General features: G+C 28.6%; 2 protein-coding genes across 3 annotated transcripts in view; one reads left to right on the top strand and one right to left on the bottom strand.

Moving 5' to 3' along the window:
* Positions 1–6729: 6729 nt before the first annotated feature.
* On the top strand, positions 6730–14328 carry LOC101495144 (uncharacterized). The gene is made up of 11 exons (XM_027334748.1): positions 6730–6965; positions 7678–7742; positions 7928–8133; positions 8883–8975; positions 9062–9244; positions 9328–9430; positions 9542–9733; positions 10364–12234; positions 12643–12886; positions 12984–13111; positions 14022–14328. Exons 1-10 carry the CDS (start codon positions 6730–6732, stop codon positions 13088–13090), a joined length of 3300 nt encoding a protein of 1099 aa, XP_027190549.1. The 3' UTR covers positions 13091–13111; positions 14022–14328.
* The window catches only part of LOC101500454 (probable trehalose-phosphate phosphatase C), an 11854-nt gene continuing 1611 nt past the window's right edge, over positions 14254–24496 (bottom strand). Inside the window, exons 2-11 of one of the 2 annotated variants that reach the window (XM_004502560.4) lie at positions 17831–17921; positions 17299–17487; positions 16748–16888; positions 16517–16588; positions 16302–16427; positions 15882–15935; positions 15189–15290; positions 14991–15068; positions 14746–14886; positions 14254–14604 (exon numbers count right to left, since the gene is read on the bottom strand). In XM_004502560.4, coding sequence (XP_004502617.1) covers positions 14434–14604; positions 14746–14886; positions 14991–15068; positions 15189–15290; positions 15882–15935; positions 16302–16427; positions 16517–16588; positions 16748–16888; positions 17299–17487; positions 17831–17866 — 1110 coding nt within the window. In that variant the 5' untranslated portion in view covers positions 17867–17921 and the 3' untranslated portion in view covers positions 14254–14433. The remainder of the gene's footprint in view (positions 14605–14745; positions 14887–14990; positions 15069–15188; positions 15291–15881; positions 15936–16301; positions 16428–16516; positions 16589–16747; positions 16889–17298; positions 17488–17830; positions 17922–24496) is intronic. The other variant, XM_073369050.1, reaches the window with a different exon arrangement.

Raw genomic sequence — 24496 nt, forward strand, 5'->3', positions numbered from 1 at the left:
GAGTGGGTTCGGGTTCAAAAATATTAACCGAATTAAACTGCTATTGAAATATTGGGGCCCATTTTTGTCCTTTTTATAGGACAAATGAAACTTTATTAGTTCTATCTTAGTTTTGCTTAGTTGTACTCCATCAATTCTTTCTATTGCTCCAAGACTAGGAAGAAGAGGGAGAGAGAGAAAGAGCAAAATGGCTGAATTAGGACTTGATCTCCACTAATTTTTTCCATTGTTGCAAGACTAGGGAAGAAGAGAGAGAGAGAGAGCAAAATGGCGGCATTAGGACTTGATGAAGGAATTACAGAGAGTGAGGTTGTCTGTCAGCTACGATTTCAATGAGGAAAAATGATTTTGCATTGTTTGTGAATGACTTGTGAAACTATTTATTACTAGTTAATTAATATTATGAAATAACGAAATATTATTATTAATGAAGAAATATTTGTACTTAAAAGAAAAAAACTTCTGCATATTTTTATTTATTATTCGGACACGTCCGTATCTATCTTGATACAATTAAATAGATACGATCAATAACTTGATAAAATGTGAATATCTACTCGTTTGTCTATTTTTTCACACGGGTCCACCGATCTCAATCTGATTTCGATTTAGTGTTCACCCTAGATACAATAAAATCGAATTCAATCACAAAAATTTCAATTATGATAACGAGTCACACAGTGTCGCTCTCCGAACAAGTTGCTATTATCACATGGTTAATTACAACCACATTCTTATTTAACTTGACACTATCTAACAAATGAGATAATTAGACACATTGTTACAAAGAAAAAGCACTTAACAACATATGAGTTACTAACCACTTTCTCATTCCAAGTGATTCACAAATAATGCAAAATCACCGCAACGGTAATCGGCCATTCTACATCCTCTATAGAGTAATGACTTTTAGATTGTTCGATTAACTTTGTGGTTTGAATAAATTCATCAAACATATTTTTAATCAAAATATATGTGAAACAAACATTCAATCAAAATCTACATAAATTAAAAATAATAATAAATAAAAGATTATTTATTTTATTCTTTTAAATAAAATAAAATGACGATATAAACAAAAACTATTTATTTTACCGTGATTACCATATTTTTTATCTTCATTTTATTTACAATATATTTATTTTTATTACATATGATTTCTTCTGCTGTATTTCTTTCAAGCAGAATGTGTAGAATAACTCGTTGATTTTTTTGTTTGATTTCTCTTAAAATATTCATGTTTATGTTTATTTTGCCTGTTCATTTTCTGCGGCTGAGGTGACAGATATCGTTACTTTTTCAATTGATTGAGAAAATCAGTTATGATAGATCTTATAAATTCTAAAGTTTTATCTTTTACAAATACTTACAAAATTCTTCATTTTATAGATTTAACATTTAATTGAAGTAAAAACATTTAGAGTACTGATGTAATTCCTTCCTTCAAGTTTTTGCTTGTTTGGCTTTTTTCATAATAAAATACCTTTGGATGATCAATTGTGTAGTAGTATCGTCATCATCATCAACCCATAGTTAACCGTCCAGCTGCAGAAGAGACTACAGTTGATATACCCCTTCCTACTCCTTATAAGGATGTCCTTGTTTATCTTACTACATCATGATATATTAAGTGTTAATTTGTTGACATCTTACTATCACTCATTTATTTCTTTTCTATTAATTATAACTGTTTTGCTATACATATAGACATTAATTTCATGAGGCTATTCTAGATTGATAGTGATTGAGTTTCATAACAATAAATATAAACAAATTTTTAGTTAACAAAAATTAATATATTTTGTTTAAAATATTTAAAGTTGAACAAAATATTATCTTATATTACATTTTTTAAGAACATCCAATTTTAACGTAATTCAAAGGGTTCAACTAGCAATCAATGTTTCCGGATCAAGCATGTAACATTCTTTGTACCAACTATCAATTTTTTTTTTTTTTTTTTGTATTAACAATCGAAAAATAAACAAAAGAGAAGATATTTATATTTTCCTGTACTACCTATGAATTTTATTGGACTCAACAATGATACAATAGAAGCAAATTTTGTCAAGAAGTTCTCATCATGGTAAACAATGATACAATGGAAGTAATTCAATCACGAAAGTTTCCATTACGGTAACAAATCACACACTCACTTTTAGAGGCCGCCATTGTCACATGGTTAAATAGATGAGAATTAGACAAAATGTTACCATGATGAGTATATGAGGAAAAAGATACTTGAGTTAGTAAACACCTTCTCATTTCGAGACATTCACAAACAATGCAAATCCACCAGTACCATAACGGTAAATATTGGCCAGTCTACATCCTCTAGAGAGTATTACTTTTAGATTGTTCTCACATTCAATAACTAACGTTATGCATCTAATAGTTTTGTGGTATAAAGGTTTTTTAATATCATCTTTTTCTACAAGAATTGCTAAAATATTTCATTTTTTAAAATTATATATCAAAATATATTATTTTTATATTCATTTAAATGACGACTTCGTTAAGGAAGTTAAAGTTTGCGAAGGCAACATAAGAAATTTAAAAAAAAAAGTTTCTTTCAAAATAAAAAAAAGGTATATATATATATATATAGATATAATTAATATAATTCATAAAAAGACACAAACACAAATTTTAAATTACATAGATTGATTAGAGTTCTTTGTAACATTTGGACAATATTTTTAAGTATGATCAGTTACCTCATGTTTGATGTTCATAAACAGTGGCCACAATTCGGTTCTATCGGGTTATATGCTACATTTGAAGATGGTCATCCATTATCAGATATTGTTGATCAACTATCATCCACACCTCACCTTGAATACAAATGTTACAGGGAATTATAATCGATCTATGTAATTTAAAATTTGTGTTTGTATCTTTTTATGAATTATATATATATATATATGTGTGTGTGTGTGTTAATTTTTTAAAAAAAATAATTTTTTTTTTGAAAAATTCCATAAGAGTCTTCTTTACAAATTCGGACTTCTTTAAAGAAGTCGTCATTTAGAAATGCGACTTGTAAGTGAGTATAAAAATGAGATATTTTGATATATAATTTTAAAAATGGAGTATTTTTATAATCTTTTTTGATTTGAAAAAGAGGTTATTGGAAAAAAAAACTCCTAAAATAAAGATATTAGGTGATTGTCAAATAATTTTTTTTTCTATTTTTAAAGCAATGACGTCAAATACCATAATTCAGTATCGTTGATTTGAACTAATTTAATAATTAAAATAAAGATAAACATATTATAAACAACGAAATTAATTAATAGCTAATCCAAAAGATATTATTTATATATTTATTAAAATATTTAATCAACTTAACAAATAAAATAAAAATTGACCACAAATAAAATACATGGTCGGAGTTTAAGATTGACCACAAATAAAATAAAATAAAAGATCGAAAAAATGAGTAATTTTTTAAAGTAGTTGTATTTTTTTCCTTTCCGATAAGTATTTCTTTTTTTCTTTCTTTCCTCTCCATCTTCACCTCCTTATTCTAATGCGGTTCACTTATGTTTTTTCAATTCTCCATCATGGTTGGTAAAATTCATTTTTTTCTTTCTTTTTTATGATTTTATCGCATTCCAAAGAATGCTAGACCATATAAAACAAAATATTTTCAAACTGAACTAATTAACTATAAAAAAAAAAATACAAGATTATAGTAATTTAGCAAATAAAGAATGAAAAAGAAAGTTAAAAGAAAGTTCTATTCCAATTATGAAATGTATTTTTTTATAAAAAAGTAAGAACATTATTCATTGTAATTATTATAAATAATAAATAATAAAATATTAATGATGACAAATATATATGATATTTAATATTTTTCACTAATTAATTCTCACCTACTACTAGGCCAAAAAGAAGAGAAAAAAGGGATCCATTCAAATCCTTGTTGGGATTTTATATTAATTTACCATTTTGTATGGTCAACATTTTTTAATTTTTTATCCCTTTTCATTAAAAAATAATACTTTAATATATTTATTCAAAAAAATATAAATACTTGAAGATAAAAAATAAAACAAAACATTTAGATTATTTAGAAGTGTCAATATCTCAAATAGTCATCTCTCGATATTTTCAAAATATCATTTTAACTTTTATCTGTTTTCGAGGCAATGACGTCAAGTCCCACAGTTCAATATCTTAAATCATTTAGCGTGTAAATACATTCTTTCACACACAAGTCTTGTTATTCCATTGTGAACTCAAATATTTATCAGATTTCAAGTCTCCATTATTGATAGGCTTTTTCTTTAAAGTCTTTCGCTATTCTTTCATCTTCTCTTTAGTCACAATAATTTGTGTATGTTCTCTATATGCTTCATTTTTCTTATCTCAATTTTAAATGTTAATATTAAACTTTTTCGTTCTTCATCTATAATTAGGCAAAATGTTTAAAAGAGATTTTGCTTGAGATGTAATATGTGTTTTTTTTGAAATTTTTTGTAGATTTATATTATTTTTAGTATTTTAAACGTGACAATAAAATGAACTTTTTTTTTCTTCCTTGATTCTCATCTTTTGATGGGGCTTGAACCATGAAAGAGAATTTTTAAATTTGATTTTCTTTTGATGATTTTGTGAAGTATTATTTTGACTTTTGTTTATTTTCAAGATAGTGGAGTCACAAAGCCCACAGTTCAGTATCCTTAGTCACTTAGTGGGTAAATAAACCCACTAGCTTGCAAATCTTGTTACTCTTTTATAAACTTAAAAATCTTTTTAACACTTTTGTTTATTTCTCTACTATTGGTTGATTTTCTTTTCTGCACTTTTTTAGTTTTTCTTCTTTTTCCTCTTTATCCACATCTACTTCTAGATGTTATGTTAAAATTAATTTTTAATGAATTTTTTTTTTATGATTATGCAAAATTTTCAGACGACAATTGATTTTTGTTTTTTCAGTGTGACACTAAATTCAATTGTTTTTTTTTTCTTTATTGATTCTTGTCTTTTGGTAGGTCTAGGACATCAAAAAAGAATGTTTATTATTGATTTTATTTTGATGATTTTATAGATTTTCGAAATATAAATTTGACTTTTGTCAATTTTCGAGGTAATAAAACCGACAATTCAATATCTCAAATCACTTAGCATTAGCATGTAATAAATTTATTCAAAACTTTGTTGCTCAATGGTGAATTCAAAAATCTTTTAATAGTTTACACTTGTTACTTGTATGTTATGCACATAAATTCCTTTTCTTGTCTCAAATTTGAATTTTGATATTAAATTTTAATGTTTCTTCTTTGTAATTATGCAAAATGTTCGAAAAAGATTTTGCATAGGATTCAATGTGTATTTTATTTTGATGATTTTGTTGATTTTTATTATTATTTATTATTGTGTTTTCAATGTGACATACGCTAACGTCACAAAACAAACAATTTAGTATCTTAAAGCACTTAGAATGTAAATAAATCAATTCACATGTAAGTCTTATTACTCCATTTTGAACTTGATAATCTTTTAATAATTTTTAATTCTCTTCAATATTGGTCATCTTTTTCTTTACTCTCTTGAGATCCTTTTTATTTCTCCTCTTTGTCCACACTTACTTTTGTATGTTCTTCACATGCTTTCCCTTAAGATTCAATCTATCTTTTTTTTTCAATGATTTTTGTGAATTATTTTATTGTTTTGTTTTTTCAATGAAACCCTAAAATTGATTTTTTTTTTCGTTTTCTCCTTTAATTTTCATCTTTTGACGAGGTTTGGAAAGTGAAATAAAATGTTTATTATTGATTTTCTTTGTTTTATTTTTAATGTTACTTACGTTTCTTCTTTGATTCATGTTCTTGGATAAAGGAAGATAAATAAAAATATTTAAAATAATATGTTGGATGTTATTTTATTTATTTATTTATGTTGTTGCTGTTTTGAAATGGTTTATATTTTTTTCCTTCTGAAAAATGCTGAAATGGTATTAGAGTTTATGTTTTTGACAAAATGAAAGGTATTAGAATTACACTATTGATTAATAGTTTTTTTATTATACATGTTTTGGGGGAGGAGTGAGAGAAGATAGACACATATTTAATGTGGACTATCTGTAATAGTTACAGTGTGACCCAATGTTAATTAATGATATTGTCAAATGTCAAAGTCTGGGTGTTACTTTTTGCAAGTATTAACTCTTTGTTTTTATTAGTCACTTTTAAAATGGATTTGACTATATAAATAATCAGAACAATTAATTTAGTAAAATTTATGTGAATTTTACTGAATCATAGTCCGATTTCATTTATGTGCATTTTCAGTGTTTTATTTGCCTTGTCTGGTTGAGAGGGCAATTTGGATTTTATTTATGTCCTATTATTATTCACACTTTAGTTGAGCTAATTAGCTGATGCCGAAATTAATATTTACATAGTGTTCTTACCTCTATTAATATTGCTTTGTGCAGCTATACGAAGGTTGAGTTAAATGTAACTTAGCAATGTAAATTTTTTTTTATTAAAACGTGGTTCATAAATCTTAATTATTTCTATTAATTTTCCTGAAACATTTCACCACAATAGAAATAAGACTTATGAGACACACTGGCTGCAACCACATTTGAGTAAAAATGATACACACATTTGTTTAGCTTATTAAGTTCCTTTATTTTGAGACAAATGTTGCATATTAATTCTTGCAAAAAAAATTTATCTCAATTTGCAGTGTATGTCTACAGAAGAACCAAGCATGGAGAATAATTTTGTACCAAATGGTCTCATATCTAGTGAAACAAGCTTTGTTGCTAAAGTGCTTGAAAGAGATAGATGGTCACAAGTTGAAGATAGAACTATAGAGCTACTTAAATACATTAAGCCCAATCATAAATCCGAAATACTTCGAAATAATGTCATTTCTTACTTAAAGGGTCTCATCACGAACCATCTCCCTTGCCGGGTAACAAAACTCTGCTTCACTTTTTCATTGTTAGTTATAGTTGCTAACATGCTATCAAACAATTGAATGATATATTATTTGGTGCAGTTATAATACTAGCTATTTATTCGTGACATATAATAGTTGTGAGTTTAAATCTTGCACTTTTCATTAATGTTTGTATTTTAAGCATATAGATTTTGTCTTGTTTTTTTACAACGAGATTTTATCTTAATTAAATACAGGCAGTTTGATGATGAGAAAATCTAATGTGGTAGGGTTAAGGCTAACACACATTTTACAATACTATTTATTTATTTTTTTCTTTTTTTGGTTTTCCGTAAGTTTCCTCCATTTAAAGTAATCCTATTGATTGCAATTCATTTGAATATTACCAAATTTAAATAGTATTCAATATTTAACGGTGCTGTCCATAATTAATTTATGTAAAAAATATATACTTAATTTTCAACCATATTTTTTCATTCGCTAAAGTCAAACATGAGATATTACTCGAGGGATTCGAGTCAAATTTCTCTAAGAATAATTTAATTTTATATAAAAAAAAATTATTTCTATCTATTTTTAAGCCCAATTTTAGATCAAAAGTTGTAAAATTTTGCCTTTTCAATTTTTTCTAATTAATGTTTGGGCTAAACTTTAAGAGGCCCAAAAAACTCACTCATGTGGACTCAAGTTTAACACAAACCGAAACGGCAATGCTTTAAACTATAGCCTGAAATGATTCCTCTTCCATAACAGAGGTTTGATGGAAGAGCGAATGTTTTTTATCAACCGTCTTAGTAGCATTCAAATTGGAATAAAGTGTGAGTACCGAATTTCGCATGGTTTAAAAATGGAATTAATTAATGAAGATAATACAAGAAGAAGCACATCTTAATGCTTTGAGTGAAGCAACAAAATTAGCAGAATTGTTTTATCATTTAAAATGACCTTGTTTAGGGAAAGTGAAGAATATATAATCATCCTCTAAAATGAATAAACCTTTGAATTTCTTTATTGCACCAGGTATTACCGTTTGGATCAGTACCCTTGAAAACTTACTTACCTGACGGAGACATTGACCTAACTACTTTTGGCATCAATCGAAGTTTGCCAGCAAGTTTCATTCCAGAAATCCTCCGAATTTTAGAGAGTGAAAGGAAAAATGAGTTTGCTCCATTTAAGGTTAAAGAGGTTCATTTTGTACAAGCAGAGGTGTGTTTCTTATCAGCTTAATTCACATTTATCCAATGCATTTTCATATATAATTCAATTCAATGTTTTGTGTTTTGGTTTTGATTTTATATGTTGATTTTTTTTTTACTGTTTGAATGATCCGAATATTGTTAGTGGTTTTTAATATTAATGCAAAATTGGCCAATTCGAAGCATGTTGATAAGGTAGTAGTATTTGTGTACTTGTGATTGAGGTACACTAGAAGTAAGAATGGAGAATGCAAGATGAGGTAGCTTGTTTTGAACATTGGGATTAAGATGGTGTTAATCCATTCTTCACTTTTTTGTGATTTAGTGTCGAAAAAGTTCTCTTGTTGGAAGAAATTTCTAGATAAGCTGCTTAGAAATACCATAATCTAGTGTTTTCAATATTCAGTTAGATGCAGGTGCTGATTTTAAGTGTTTCGAGCCTGCTTAGGTCCAATGATCTATTGTATGGTTTTAAACATTGATTTATGTTCATCTTTACACTCCTATTAAATGTTGATTTTTTTATATTTTTTGTTGCTGGTTTGATTTGAGTGTATCTGCAGCACCTAACATTATCTTGTTACATCATCGCAATATTAAACATTGTTCTATGAGCTTCTCTCTTTTTTTTCCTGTATTCTTCGACCTTCCCCTATGTCAAATATTTGCTCTTGTTTCATATTTCGACCCCTCCTCATTTGGTAATTGATAAAAATATCTCACACCTTTCTCGTGTTTCTTCTTGTTGTTCAATGCCAGGTGAAGATCATAAAGTGCTTGGTTGAAAATTTTGTAGTTGACATATCTTTCAACCAATTGAGCGGTTTATCTTCGCTGTGTTTTTTCGAAGAGGTAATATATTGTTGCAGAAGTTGTCATTGTTGTCGAGCATATTTTTTCTTTTGCAGAGATCTCTAACAAATAATTTGTTGTTTCAGGTTAACTATTTGATAAAACGGAATCATCTATTCAAGCACAGTATTATATTGATAAAAGCTTGGTGTTTCCATGAGAGTCGCCTCCTGGGTTCTAGCAGCGGACTCCTTTCAACCTATGCATTGGAAATTTTAGTCTTGTACATATTTAATCTTTACAACAATAAATTTGCTGGACCACTTGAGGTGACCAACTTGTTTCTTTTGGTGTATATATTAAATTAATGTGACCAACATGTTATTTTGATCCTTTTGTTGGCATATCTTAGGTACTTTTTCGATTCCTGGAGTTCTTTAGTAAATTTGACTGGGAAAACTATTGTGTTAGCTTGAGTGGACCAGTGCCCATAGGCTCACTTCCTAATATGATAGGTATGTAAAAAAGTTTCTTGTATTGAATCATATCTCTTGAATTACATGTTATTTTTTTCATTATGGCTGATTGCTTTTACTCGTTTATTCCTGAACTCAAAATTGTGATAGCCGAGTCTCCAAGAAATGATAGCCAAAGCCAAGACTTACTGCTCCCGAAATGGTTTCTTGGTGCCTGTAAGTCCTGTTATGGTAATGTGGCGTGCGGCCAAGAAAGTCGTGAGAAATATTTTGTTCCCAAACATATCAACATTATAGATCCTTTGCGTGCAATCAACAACCTGGGTCGTAGCATCAACAAGAGTATGTCACATTAAAACCTTGGCTGAAACAATTCTTTTTATTGTAGATGATGTTTCTGCTACAATAGCTGGAAGAAAAATAAATTTTTTATTTGTTCCTTGAATATATAAGCTGTATGGCATTGTGTGTCTATAATATATTCTTAAGAGCCATGATTTTTTCCCACTTTTTGTGTGTGATATTTTGACTGGTAAATTAATAAATATATTATCTCTCATTAATGGAATTTTGAAAAACAAAATCTCTTCACATAATTTTAGATTATGCTTAATAGTATCTATGTGGATCTCAACTATTGAAAATTTTAGATGCCCTTTTAGACCTGTATTTAGATCTGATTTTAAGAATAATCTATATATGTATCTAGAGCTAATACAGGCTAGCTGATGGATTATTTGTGTAGCTTCTCTTGTGCTCTACCTATGGTATATTTGAAGTAGTTTTATTGTACTGATCAGCTTCTTTTATTTATTTTTTCCTGTTTTTAATTGTTTGTCTTTTCTCAAGAAAGAAGATAGCTTATTTTTCCTATTACTCGTGTTTCATCTTCTATCTAAACATCTGATTGTCTGGTTATAATATCTACAGGTAGTTTATCTGATAGCCTTGTTATAATCTACTACTCTACAGGTAGCTTCTTTAGGATAAAGAGCGCAATCTCTCTTGGTGCTAAGCAGCTGATGAGATTGTTGAATTGCACAGATGAATATTTAATAGCTGAATTTGATTTCTTTTTCAAAAACACGTGGGATAGACATGGGAATGGTTATTGGATTGATGTACACATTTATAATCTTTTTATAAGAAATAAAAAAGTTGGAAGGTCGACATGTCAAGAATCTGAAATTGAACAGGCTCAAGCTTCTCATGAGTCTCAGGGTATTTACCGAAAGCTTGATAACCATTTAAAAGAATCAAAACAAATGGTTGGAACCTCTGATGCCTGTGCTGTTTCTCAAACTCAGAGCTTGAAGACTGGTAGGATATTGATCTCTGATAGAAAACATACAAATTCCTTGACAAATGCATTTATTGATAAAGACAAAAGTCCTCAATGTTCATCAAGTGAAGTTCATGCCATGCATCACTTTTCTTGTGATTGCTCTAGTCTAGAACCTGCTCCTATATATAGTGAAGCTCCAACTCAGCATTGCAGTGCTTTGGTATCAGAAAGAGAAAGTGGACTGATCCGTTCTTCTTCTTCAATGACTGATAATAGCATGGGATCCAGCTCAAGATCTGAAGTTTTAGACAGTCAGAATGTCAAAATTTCTTCTGAAGATGAAGATGCAGTTATATCAAAAAATGCTTCAGATATGGGACTGCTTAAGGAAGAGCACGATTGTGTAGATATTTCAAAAAATAGTAGGAGTAGGAAGGTCATTGATTATCTCGATACCCTAATGCACGTGAAATCGAATAAGGAAATTGGCCATTCTGTAGAAGAGGCAACCATGCTGCAAAAGGAAGAGCCTGGTTTGGGGAATACTACAGAAATTTATAGGAGTCCCAAGTTTGGTGGATACTTGCGAGCATTATTGAGTGTGAAACCAAGTGTTGTGTCTTCTTCACCTCCGCTGCCGCCCCCACCAGCACAGGACGTGCCTTTTTCTCTAGAAGTGGATCAATTTCCTAAATTGCTACGGTTTCCAAAAGCTACGAGTAAGCGGAAAAGTTGGACAGTTGTTAAAGACAGGGCTTATCCTCCTGCTGTAGGAATCACAGATAGTAGTAATGTGACGAACCCTGCTGCAAGCTCTGGAGACGCAACGGCTTCAGACTTAACTTCTGGGACCAACCTGTCGTCCTCGCCTACGAAGACTAGTAAATCTGATGGTATCCATGGTACATCAACTGTGTCCATGGATATTGGTAGGCACGAGAGCCCAATTTATGAAAGTGCTACACATGTTCAGGATCCTCAATTAACCCAAATTGAGCAAGGGTCGATGACTGTGTGTAACTCACCAGTTTCTGACACTCCTGTTATTGTTGGTAGTTCTTCAAGCCAAATATCTGTTGATAACCAAAGCTTATCAACATGTGCATTTGGTTCCTCTATGACACAATTTCCATTCACATACAACAATCTTCCTACTGAGAATGAAATCACTTACATGAATGCTGCTTCCCATGTTAACAGTGTCAATCAAGTTGAAGCTTTACAACATTTATTGAACCAAGCTTCTGATATTTTGAATGGTGATTATGAAATCTATTGGATGAATCTTCAATACGGACGGCATTGTCAGAATGGACAATTAGAGGAGCCTTTGTTTTTTCCTCCACCTTTTGTACCGCCAATGTATTTTCGAGCACAATATTATTGGAATAGCAGACCTTCAAGTTCTAAGAACGTTATGGCTCCCTTGGTTCCTGGAATGCCAACTTCACTTGATTCTGGTTCACATGAGGGTATAAATCAACATGTTTCTTGTTGGCTTCCCAGACTCAGTGGCGGAACTGGAACTTTCATGCCAGACCCACTAGTTTACCACCAGGTTAATACTTATTTCACCATTTCAGCTGCAAATGTTCTATTGACTGATATTTTCTAGTACAATCAAGCCATACATATAATAGATAATAAAAGTCTAAAACAAAAGATGCTTTTTTTTGTACCATCTGGTTCTTATGAAAAAAGACCTTAATAATCTGAAGTTCGGCCATGATTGTTTGAGTTAGAAATCGAACTCGGATACTATCGGAATGATTTGATTTTAATTGAAACACATTAACCACTTGGTTACAACAAAAGACACATTGTATCACTGCCACACGAAGGTCTAATCACATGCCTATTTGTGGTTTGATGCTGTCTTATGAGGAGAAAATGTTACTAGTAAGATTTTGTACTTCAAAATATTTCATAGACCATAATATGTTTTTAATTTTTAAATTTTATGCAGAGATATTACAACAGAGATATGTACATCAAACATCAGAATGCAAATTGCAGAGGTGGAAGGAGGGAAGTTGAGAATTACAGGCAAGTTGAGAGGCCAGGGAACTCAAATTCCAATTCAAGAGGAAGGTTTTCTGGATCCGGCCAGTCTCACAGGAAAGTGCAGAAGCCAAGAAATTTGAATTCTAATTCAAGGGAAAGGTCTTCCTGCCGCAGACAGAGTCACTACAGGAAAATTGAAAAACCAGGTAAGTATATGGTTCTTTCTCTGTAATATCATAAAAAAAAAATTAAAAAAAAGTAATGATTATAACAAGTGACTTTGCTGGTGTTTGGTTCTCTTAGAAGATAAAAAGGAAGCATTACATCAAGGTGAAGGCCCAAGTAGTGCAGTTAATGAGCTGGAAAATTTGGAAAGGGATTCTAAAGATAATTCTCCACATCAGCCCTGATCATAATCCATTTTCATCGGGGTAATGCTTTGTTTTAATTCATTTTCTTTCCTGTATTGTTTCCCCTCACTATAGTGCTTATTTAACACCTCTCTCAACGAATGGAAGAAAAAAATGAATTAATTTTCGAGAGGGACGGACCATAGAAAATCTAGATTTTCTGGAACTTCATTGATGTCAGCTGTTTCCTTTCACAATTTGTATTATATAGAAAACGGTTGGATACTGTTGCGTTAAAAAGACACTTAGAGCAAGTGCACTCTATTGCAGAAGTAGTAAAAGATTATCCTATCCACAAGAATTAATTAACAAGTACCAAACTAATAATAATTATTTATTATTTAGACTGACAATAATGGCTGAGTTGTTACGCTAATGAAATAACTAGTAACAAGAAATTATGAATAAAGTGTAAAGTTGGAGATCGATAGAGAGAAGTCTAGGGACACGGTTTCACTTAACTTTGATTATCCCCGATTCTAGTTCTATTTGAATTCGTTTCTTTTGATTCAATTACCAATCTCTTTACTTAAGACTATATAGAAAATGGTTGGATACTCAATTCAAACTTATAAGGAAGAATAAGATAATCTACCATGTGTGTAGTTAGTGTATAGGTTCCAGCAGTTATTGGTCAGGTTCATGAGAATGTAGAATTTGACCGATTTATCATTTATTATGAGTTAAAAGATATTGATATTCTGTATTATCATCTTAACAGACAATCATTTATGATGCTTGTTGCATTGAATTGAACAGGGTTTTGCAAGATTGACACCCTGTCGAACTACGTAGAAACTGATTTATTATTATTAGCCAGACATATTCTCCTTATTTGTCTGTGCTTCCCCTACCAAACTTGGACAATTGACCTTTTTATACACAAAAAAAGAATAATAATATTGAGAGTACTCTTATATCCTCTCTGCAGGTAATTGGTCCGTTTTATGCATTGCGTGAAGAGGGGTTTATATGTTTTATCTTCAATTCTCCACCTCAAGGTTCTCTAGGTGGTTTTCAACAAGAATTTCTAGAGCCTTACCTTTTTAGGCTGTTAGTTTATGATTTCTGTTGTATATCAGTTGCAAATGTCATCATGTAAAGCTTCTGCTTGGACCATCTTAAAATTTTACATTAGTGATATCAAGATACAACTCATACTCTAGGAAAAGTTATTCTAACTTGAAACCTTTTTACAAGATTGAAATGTATATATACAAGGCTATTTTACAAACCAACTACTACTTCAAGGAAAATAACAAGCATCCCTCCCACTTTTCCAAAACCATTGTGGGACGTAATTATATGAGTACTACAAAACTCTCACTTTGATGATCTATACTTTAGTTACCAATTTTTAAAGGCCTTCTTGAGCAAGATGCCTTCTTCCATTTTGCTAGCCTTGACAAGAAGATTAATACTTCTGATGGGTCATGCAAAGAGTACAAAGCACTTGTTTCTCTTGGAATTGAAGACACTATAATTGGATAACCTTGCCCTCTTGTTTGTATAACCTGCCGAAATTTTAGGAAAGCCAAGATTAACTATCAACTCGGTATACATATGCTTATGTTATATATATCCTTCAGTGTAAATTAAGTGATGGTAACATGCATGGTGCAGGAAAAGGAGATAACTAAAGTAAGCCTGTATACCTTAAAAGCATCTTCATCAGTTTTATCATCACCAATATACACAGGGAGGATATTGTTGGAACTGCTTAATCCTAATGTGTCTAGAAAATATTCTACAGCATTTCCTTTGTTCCATTCTATTGATGGCCTAATTTCCATAACCTATACAAATAAAAAAAATAAGTATGAAAGAGGAATCAGATAGGATTGATTATTAATTTCATAAACAGGTGGAGTTAAATATTAATGCATATGATCTAGGATACCTTTTTACCCTCAGTCACGCAAAAGAGTGGATTTTTTCCAAGTACAGACTTCACTTTCTCTTCCAAAACGTTATAATCCTGTATTCAAACATCATTAACTTTAGCTGTAGAACTATATAAAAAAATAATAAATGATAGGAGAACAAACATTGCTTACTCAAAGACATGTTAAGTAATAATGATGAAATTAAATATTACCTTTTCATGAACCTGGCGGAAATGTACAGAGATGCAGAATCCATTGTCTTCTATTTTTGCACCTTCTATGTCCTTTATTACATTCTCTAACCTTCTTAATATCTGATTGCACAAACAGTTAACCACTCAGTTTTCGCTCTAACATACATTGAAGTGTAATTTTTTTGTTGTTGAAGATATTAAAGTGTAATATTGAACACCATAGTATGCATAACATTTACTTTCGTAATATTACATTGAAGATTATTTATGCTAATTTAAATGATTTTTTCTTACAATAATCTGTTCAGTTAATTTATTGTATGCTGGTAAGAGTGTGCGTAAGAACACATGACTAATGTTGATGGAAGGGAAGAATTTGAGTTTTGTTAGTACTAGTTAAGAAATCAAAAGTGGATTTTTTTTATTTTGTTGAAATAAATTTTAACATTACTAATGTTTTAATATTTTTAATAAATATTTACAATTTCTTAATTAGTGTCCTTAAAATAATATCAAAATTCTAAAAACATGAGCAGTAAGGATTGAATTTTGAATCCTGTGACTGTTACATTCATCAACTCACCCCAAAACAGCACCAATTAGATCAAGATATATGATTTATATTACATCTTTCAACTTTAGTTCAAGAAATGAGAAACATAAAAAGATAAAAATGCAACACCAGAAGATGGTCCCATGTAACTTGCTGACCTCTTGAATTGCAGGCAAAAACTTCTTGGCAGGTTGAAAGGGAACTTCATTGCCCTATAATATATGTCATTAATTATTCAAGTAAGAGTAAACATTTATGGTAAGTTAACTAAAGAAAATGACAACCTACATAAAATTTATGTAAAGATATACATATAATTTAATTTTTTATTGCGTATATAAAAATACATTTTTTTATCTAGAGACAAAATGACAAACACCATTAATAAACTCATACATGTAAAATAAGGATCCTAGATTTGAATCTGAATTATCACAAAAAATATTTGTCGATATTATCAATTTAGCTAAATCTTACATATTGCACATATATAATACATTAAAAATAGTAATTTTGCACTAAAAAAAATTCTAATTAAAAAGGGTTCAATTATACCGGGCAACGATGAAATTACTCACATTTGTGTCAAGAATAGTGTCGAGTTGCTTGCCGTCAGAAGATCTAATTGGCATCGATGGTGCCATTATGTCCATACCATGACTCCCAGCATAATATAAATTATTTAATTTCACGAAATCTTTTACCTAAACCAAAAAGTAATCATGATAAATTTTTTTATATAATAATAAAAAAGGAGCAAATAAAAAATTAAGAAAACTTTGTTCTTACTCACCTTTTCTCTGCTTCTTCCACTAATAATTGCTGTTGGAAAATAAGTAGCAACTTCACGTACTGCCGTACGCATCTGCCATATTTATATCAATATTAAATTAAACACCACTTGCACTTAATTAAAAGTTAAATTGCGGACATTATTATATATATGTAACTTTCACTGCAAATTCAATATAGTTTCAATTTTTAATTTCTTAACACGGTAAATAGATGTATTTTACTTAATTACCTCATCAGACATGAAAGCGCGATCAGGGTCATTTACAATGGGGGATAAGGTACCATCGTAATCTAAAAATACGACAATCCTCTTTCCAGTGGCAGCTTTCATCAATCTATCAAATGAGCTCAACGCAGAAGGGTGCCTTACCTATTAATGCAAATACCATATCGTGACCATGATGATTAATTAATCATTAAATCATGGCACCCACGTCACCATCAACTTCTAACGATTCATTTTATTGTTGTAGTAGTAGGTATAAGTAATTAATATGTACATTTATATATAATTTAGGCATAAGATATTATTTTTTTGTTGGGGGTGGGCTAACAATGATGGTTTAGAAAGGGGGCAAAATTGTATTTAAAAAAATAAAAAATAAAAACAAAGAAACATATAGCCATAGGACTTTTATATATTTATTTTATATTTTTTACGAGATGACACGTGGAACTTTTGTTACTTAGGAGTAGTTAGTTTAGTCCAAAGTATCCCTATAGAAAATTAAACACGTGTTATCGAAAGTATTGTGGTTTACTTGGTTGGTGCATGCTTACCAGCCATGAATCATAGGGAATGAAATTGGTATTGGTTAGAGTATGATGAGTCAAATTGAGTCCCCTTGGTTCATGACTATCGCTCGCTTCTTCCTTTGCCTTCAAAATAGGTTGTGAAATCCGCTTAGTGTTATGTGTTGTTTGAAACCCCATACTCTCTCGTAGCTTCGTTAGCTTCTTCTTTATTATCTATAATATATTCTCAAAATTAAAAAAAAAAATAAGAAGGGGTATATGTTAAATTACATTTCTTCTTGAGTACCTTAGCACAAAGGAAGTAAATTATCACATCGAAACAAATGCAATTTATTTTTATTTTGCTTTTCTTTTAACACTTCAATTCCTAGGAGAATAAAACATCAGTCATCCATAGTTCGACCAGGAAGTAATTAAGTAAAACTTAATTAAAAATTATTTCAATCAAAATTCCAAACAAATACAATTTAATTTAATTGCAATATTTGTGTCAATAGAATTATCATAAAAATAAAAATTAGAAAAAGATATGAAATACGTGCACTTCCTTATTTACCTTGAAAGTGACAAGTAGAAAAATCATATGTTTCATGTTTAATTGGAATCTCCGGTGGTACTGATTCCTGTCACCTTCCTGCAACAATTTCCTAAAAACAGAATGGTAAAAAGGGTCTAGATCAACATAACTAATTACAGAAATTTGATCAACTATTAATCAAATGGAAGAAATATATATATATATATATATATATATATATATATATATATATATCATAAAAAATATTCAATTAATATAATAAAACTCCATTATTTAATTTGTAAACCTTTCATTATTAATTAATTGATTCTATTGATATAAAATTACAATGATAAACGGCAAAAATATTCATAGGTCATGGGCTTAAAGAATAAAACATAAATAACAATTAAAAAGCCCAGTAAGGAAAAAATGGGACCGCAAATGGCTGTGGGCCGTGAGTCCGTGACTACTAATAGCAAATTGTCAAATTAGTCAACGGGTGTTTCTTTGCCCCCAAGAACTCGATGTGGTCCCCACAATCAAAGTAAAGGTTGATTGCACCACAACAAATATTCTATACTTATATCCTAGCATTTTTTGAAGGGTCTTCTAATATAGACTTCTTATAAATCGTCAAAGGTGGATGAAAAGATACTATAGTATATGTATAGTAAGTCAATATATAATTGAATTTTTTAGACAAACTAAATATATTACTATAATTTTTAGGTAGAAGATATGATGTAATTCATTGTAATAGATAATTTATTAAGGTCTATCGTTAGACTTAGTCCAAATTAAGATTATCATCTTTTAGTATTGTTCTTAATTTCTTTAATATTTTATTTTTTACTAATTTTTTCTAACATGCTAAATCATGAAAGCGCAGTATGTTGAGATTTTTGCGAGCCGTTGGTTTGCATTCATATATGACAATATGTCATTGTCAAACCCCAAGTTGAACCAATTTTCATGATATGTAATTGAAGCAAACAATATTAAAAGGAGTGATCACATTTAATGGAGCCTTTTCAAGAGAGCAAGATTAAAACTTGTCATGATTTTGGTGGATAATTACATTAGTGCATCACATGAAGAATTGTTTTCCTAGGTATTTCCATCGAAAGAAAATCTGAAACTAAAATATTGACACAATCTAAGTAAATAAAAAAAAAGCTGTACTAGAGACATATAAAAAAAGAGAGGGAGAGAATCAATCAAAATCATAATCATGTACTTATAATTAATTCCCCAAAACTACCTTAGAAATGCTTCAAATAGTTTTATTTTTGTCTTGGAAGTCATTTTCACCCATCAAATTCAAGAACATATTTAAAATGCAAAAATGTTGTCTAGCCACTTTCAATCAATACGGAGAAACCAGGAGCTAACAAATGTTTTCAGTGGGACAATAATTAAGGAATAATGTAGTTAAATAACATGAAGGTCATTTTCCAAATTGAATTTTTTTTTTCTTTTGTTTCGTTTAAATAGAATAGTATAGAAAAAAACAAAAGGAGTATTACAACTATTAAAGAATTTTAGAGAGATTTGAGAACTTGTCCACATACAAAGGAAAAGTTTGAAATTGACTTTCGTCGTAAAGTTGGGTAGGATATTAGTCGATTCTGACTCAGATGAGAGTGAAATAAGCTGAAAATATTAGTAAAGTTATGAGTTTAAGTCTACATCAACAATTATTTATACTTTTTTCAATTTTATTTATTTTTCTAACACAACACTCATCACATCATTTTCTTTCCTTTTCATTTTTTATTTTCTTTCTATCTTCTCACATCCCGATGAAAAGTGAGACATTAATCTTTTATTCCTTGAATGAATCAATCAATATAACGGGGTATAACTACTCAATATATGTTGGTTAGCTTTTAATTTGGGTCCACTCAACTACCTCTCAACACCACATTCTAACTGATTCAGTTTTTTTCCCCTTTCCTTGACTAATTCAATCAAGCTTATGACAAATAAGTTTAAGTATTATTCTCTTAAACACATAAGTTAAACTTTAATTTATTTGGTACGCTATCTATTGCTAGTGGATTTCATGACAAGATTAGTATAGTGACAATAATACTAGTATATGATTATTTCTTTGGTTTCAGGTGAACTATGGGAAAATAACTTACAATATCATATCATATCATATGAATTTAAAAGAGTATATTTTCTAGCTTAATAGTCCCAAATTAATTGCAAGTATATGCTACATACTGCAATTTTGTGCTTTTAGTGCATAATAATAATAATAATAATAATAATAATATGGTGAAAAAAATTATTGAAGGAAATTATTTCCTTTAGATCAGCGCAGATTATAGTAGTGTAAAATGATTTCCATTGAAATTGAATATAAAGGTTTTAACCTGCCACATTGAATAAACAAATCTTTAGCTTTACTCAAAATTGACAAATAGATTATTTGAAAATTGATTTTCGCTAACCATAAAATTAAAACAAATAAATTTCATTACCATTGCAGAAAAAAAATATCTTTTTACTAAGTTAACCTTTATAATTAAATACAAATTAGAAATTTGCAAACTAACTAAGTCTTGTGAGATAGATTAGTAGTTTAATTGATTTGAAGTATAAGGTTAAAAAAATGAAAATTATACTTTATTTTGGTGGGAGTGTACAAAACATTGTTTAAGTATCATATAAAATATTACTAGAACATTTCGTCCCCATAGACTTATTTTGAAGACATGCATAATAAGTTGTACCCACAGATTCCAGAATAAACTAAAAAAACAGAAGGCTGAATTCTGTTTTTAGCTGTGAAAAGAAAGTGACAAGTAACGGTTGGTGAATTTGTTCTAAGTCTAACACCACACCAACCACAAACTCGTGAACAGCATTAATTAAAAACCGAAAAAGGAAAAATCAGAAATTGACTGAAGATTATAAAACAAGAAAACACGTGTAATCTATTGTGCAACTAGAAATTTGTACTTTTTATCGGTTAAAGAAAGAAAAAGATAAGCAAAAGGGAGTTGAAGATACGCCAAGTTAAAAAGGACTCTTGACTTTTCAAGCCCAAAGTATGAACACTCAAAATAATTAATAGGTGAATACTCCATGTAAAGTTATTTGAGCTGGATTTTAAGGATCAATTTGTAATTAAATATATATTTTGAAATTAAGGATCTCCTCCCCATATATAAAAGAAAATTTGATCAATTAATATTAATATATTTTAAAAAAAAAAATTAAACTAAATACATAAAATATGTTCATTTAATTTTATTTTAAAAAATATTTAATGTACATTTATATAGGTGCATATACTTAAAAAAATGATGTAATAAATATTATATATTGATGATATGATAAATAAACAAAATATAAAATTAAAATAAAGTAGTGAACGAATTTATAAAAATTCGAAATGAATACATAATTTTTTTTATTCTATATATATTTATAACGGTATATTATTCTAAGATGAAATATAAAAAAAGGTTAAAAGATTAAATATTCAATTTTAATTTTAATTCAAATATATTAATTTATAAACTATTATTTTTAATGGAGGAAATTGGAAGATGCGTTGCAAGGTGCACTATACTAGAAAACCAGACATCCTAGTACGACAAATCCTCGTACTTTTCTACCTTTTGACGTGTTAATTATGTCTTATAAAAACAACGGGGGATGTGTCGCTCGAAAGATGATTCCGGTGAAGAGCTGCTCAATAGAAGACACACACCTCTATACTTTTATGCAAGCCACACTTATATTCTATTCTATAATTTAAGTTTTTTTTACAACACCTTTATGCAAGACCCACCTATATTCCATAATTTAAGTTTTTTTTTTTTTAATAACAGAATAAAATCTTTTGGTGGATTTTAATCACTTATTCTAACTCAATATATTAATCAAAGATATAATGAAGTATAAGGCGGATTTATATATACGAGATTTGAGTTTATAATAATATTTTACTAATATCATTAAAAAAATTATAAAAAGCTATTGGTTAGATATTTTAAAATAAAAAATTATCTATTAAATTAATCTAATTATTTTATTTATTTTTTAATTGATAATTAAGTTGATTAATTCAATATTAATTGAAATGATATTAATTTTAAATAAAATTTATTTATTTTTAGATTTTAAAATATTAAAATATAAAAACTTTTTATCAAATAAAAAAGATTTAGAGATCATTTTAATAAATAAAAATTAATTTACCGTTAAAGACCTATGACAGTTGTTTTGCTAATCTTACCTTAGGTCGGCTCTCAATAAAAATATATTTACTTTATCAAATTATTCTTTAGTTTTTAATTTTAATATTAATCATAATTTTTAAAAATGCTAGTGATAATAAAGAGTATAATAAAAAATAATAAAATTTGTTAATATTTTAAATCAAACTTAAATATAATAATTTTTTATTAAAACCGCTCATCAAATGAGATGTCAAAATTATTATTCTCTTTAATTTTAATTTTTTTAATAATTTTTATTAAGAAATGTCTTGTTTTCTAAGAGTACAACAAAATAACTTTTTATACGTATAAATTTAATGTGATAAAATGGAATCATAGTTTAAGATAAAAAAAACTTATTAATTATTTATATCTTATTCTTTAATATTAGTAGTGAATAACTATAAATAAATTTCTATATGAAATACATGAAAAATAAACATTCTAACTAAGACACTCAAGACATTATATACAAAGAGAGAAACTTTCTATTAAAAAAATGGGGAAAAGAAGCTTTAAAAAAAACCTTAGACTTGTTTTGTACTAAAAAATTATATATTGTTTTCGATAAATAAAAAATAAATAAAGAAGGAGAGAAAGGACATATTTTTCTGTGTGCTCTATGCAATTAGCAGTTTTGTGGCAGTGACATTTCAATTGCTTAATATACTGTTCCTGCCCATATAAACAGCATATCTAGCGATTAGATTTTATACTAATTTCTGAACTGAAATATTTTATTCAATTCGAATATTCATTGTAAAAAAACAAAACGACATATGAAGCAGCAGCAGCGGAGAGACAACTCATATAAAGAGAATACAATCAACTATTTCTCTTTTCATTTTCTTTCGCATACGTAATATCTCTCAATTATAAGATAAATATAATTTCCTGCTTCCGTTTGAATAACTAAATATATAATTTTCAAAATAACATTCTTATATTTAATTTGTTAATATGTGTATTATGAATACTTGGTAATATTTTCTATTTAAAAATTACATTATTATTAATATTATTAAAGATAGATGCTTCTTATCGATGAGTCAATTAGGTATGATAACATATTAAGGTAGAGATCTACGACGGAGTTTGAATTCAATTGTCCGCATCAGCATTCATTCATATATAAAAATAATAATATATAATTTTAAAAATTATATTAATTATAGCTGTTATTAAATAATAATAAAATTAAAAATTATAAAAATTATATTTTTTTATAGAAAAGATTATAATTTTTAATATTTAAAAAATATTAAATATATACATATATATATATATATAATTTAAAAATGAAAGTAATATAACTAGCGGGATGAATTCAGTGTGAATATCAACACTCTAATTTCGTTTATCTAATCAAAACGAATTTTCTCTATCCAAATCAGGACGGTTTTGGGTAGACATTTGCAAGTGCGGATTTTATCTTATTCGAAGTCAATCGATAACACTTTTTTATATTTTACAGGAAAAAAATTTAATTAAAAGACTTCTGCCTATTTATTTATTGTTTTATTTATGAACAAATTTTTTTTATAGAAATATATGATTTTATCTCTGAGTTTTTTAGTAAGATTTTTAATGAGACTTACTAATTGTTTTCTTCGATTTTGGTATAATTCCCTCGAGTCTTTTGTATTTTGTATTTATATTTTAAAGTAATTTAAACAATTAATAGGGTAAAAATATTGTTGAGATTGTAAGTTTATCGTATCATATTTTTACATTCATTTTAATATCTCTTCATATCACATTATTTTCCATTTTACAATATCTATCAAGTGTTTCGGTATATATAAAGTCGTCTAATATATTTTGAATATTTTATTTTAATTTTCAAAATTAAACTTATAATAAAAAGAGAATCTAATTCTAATAATTAAAAAATAATATAAATTTTTTATTTTTATAAAAAAAAATTAAATTTTCAGTTTTTAAAATTTTTATTCATATTTAATCTCTATTTTAAAAAAAATTATGAGAAATTGATACTTTTAATTTTTTAAAATCTATATAAAAAAATAAAGATAAAAAAATAATTTAAAAAAATTAAGCTCATTAATTGGTGAAACTCGGTACAAAACGGTGGTATATAGACGTGATTTTGGTAAACTAAAATGATTAAGGCAGATATCCTGTTTTGTTGCACTGGGAGGCAGAAAAGAAAAGTAAAGGAAAGTTGACACGAGATGAAAAGTGCATCAAGATAAGATTGTGTCAGCAGCTAAGAGTGGCAAACACAGGACAGATATGGAACATGCTCCGATCACCCTATTTATATCACTCACTTTAACCGTTTTATGTCCTTTCAATCAATCTTACACCTAAGAGAATGTCTACAACAACTAACTGTAAACTTCTCATTACATTAACACACATTTATATTATTATTTAGTTAAGTTGAACTTTTAAATATTAGTTTACCATCAACTATAATTTATATTAAAATTTCCCT

The sequence above is a fragment of the Cicer arietinum genome, chromosome 5 (assembly GCF_000331145.2).
Source record: "Cicer arietinum cultivar CDC Frontier isolate Library 1 chromosome 5, Cicar.CDCFrontier_v2.0, whole genome shotgun sequence".
In the NCBI taxonomy this organism is placed as follows: Eukaryota; Viridiplantae; Streptophyta; class Magnoliopsida; order Fabales; family Fabaceae; genus Cicer; species Cicer arietinum.

Excerpts from the sequence above, each read along its gene's own strand:
- LOC101495144 (XM_027334748.1), top strand. The coding sequence starts at position 6,730 with ATGGAGAATAATTTTGTACCAAATGGTCTCATATCTAGTGAAACAAGC. Across the intron at positions 8,976-9,061 it reads CGCTGTGTTTTTTCGAAGAG|GTTAACTATTTGATAAAACG; the intron begins GTAATATATTGT and ends TTGTTGTTTCAG. Across the intron at positions 12,235-12,642 it reads ACCCACTAGTTTACCACCAG|AGATATTACAACAGAGATAT; the intron begins GTTAATACTTAT and ends AATTTTATGCAG.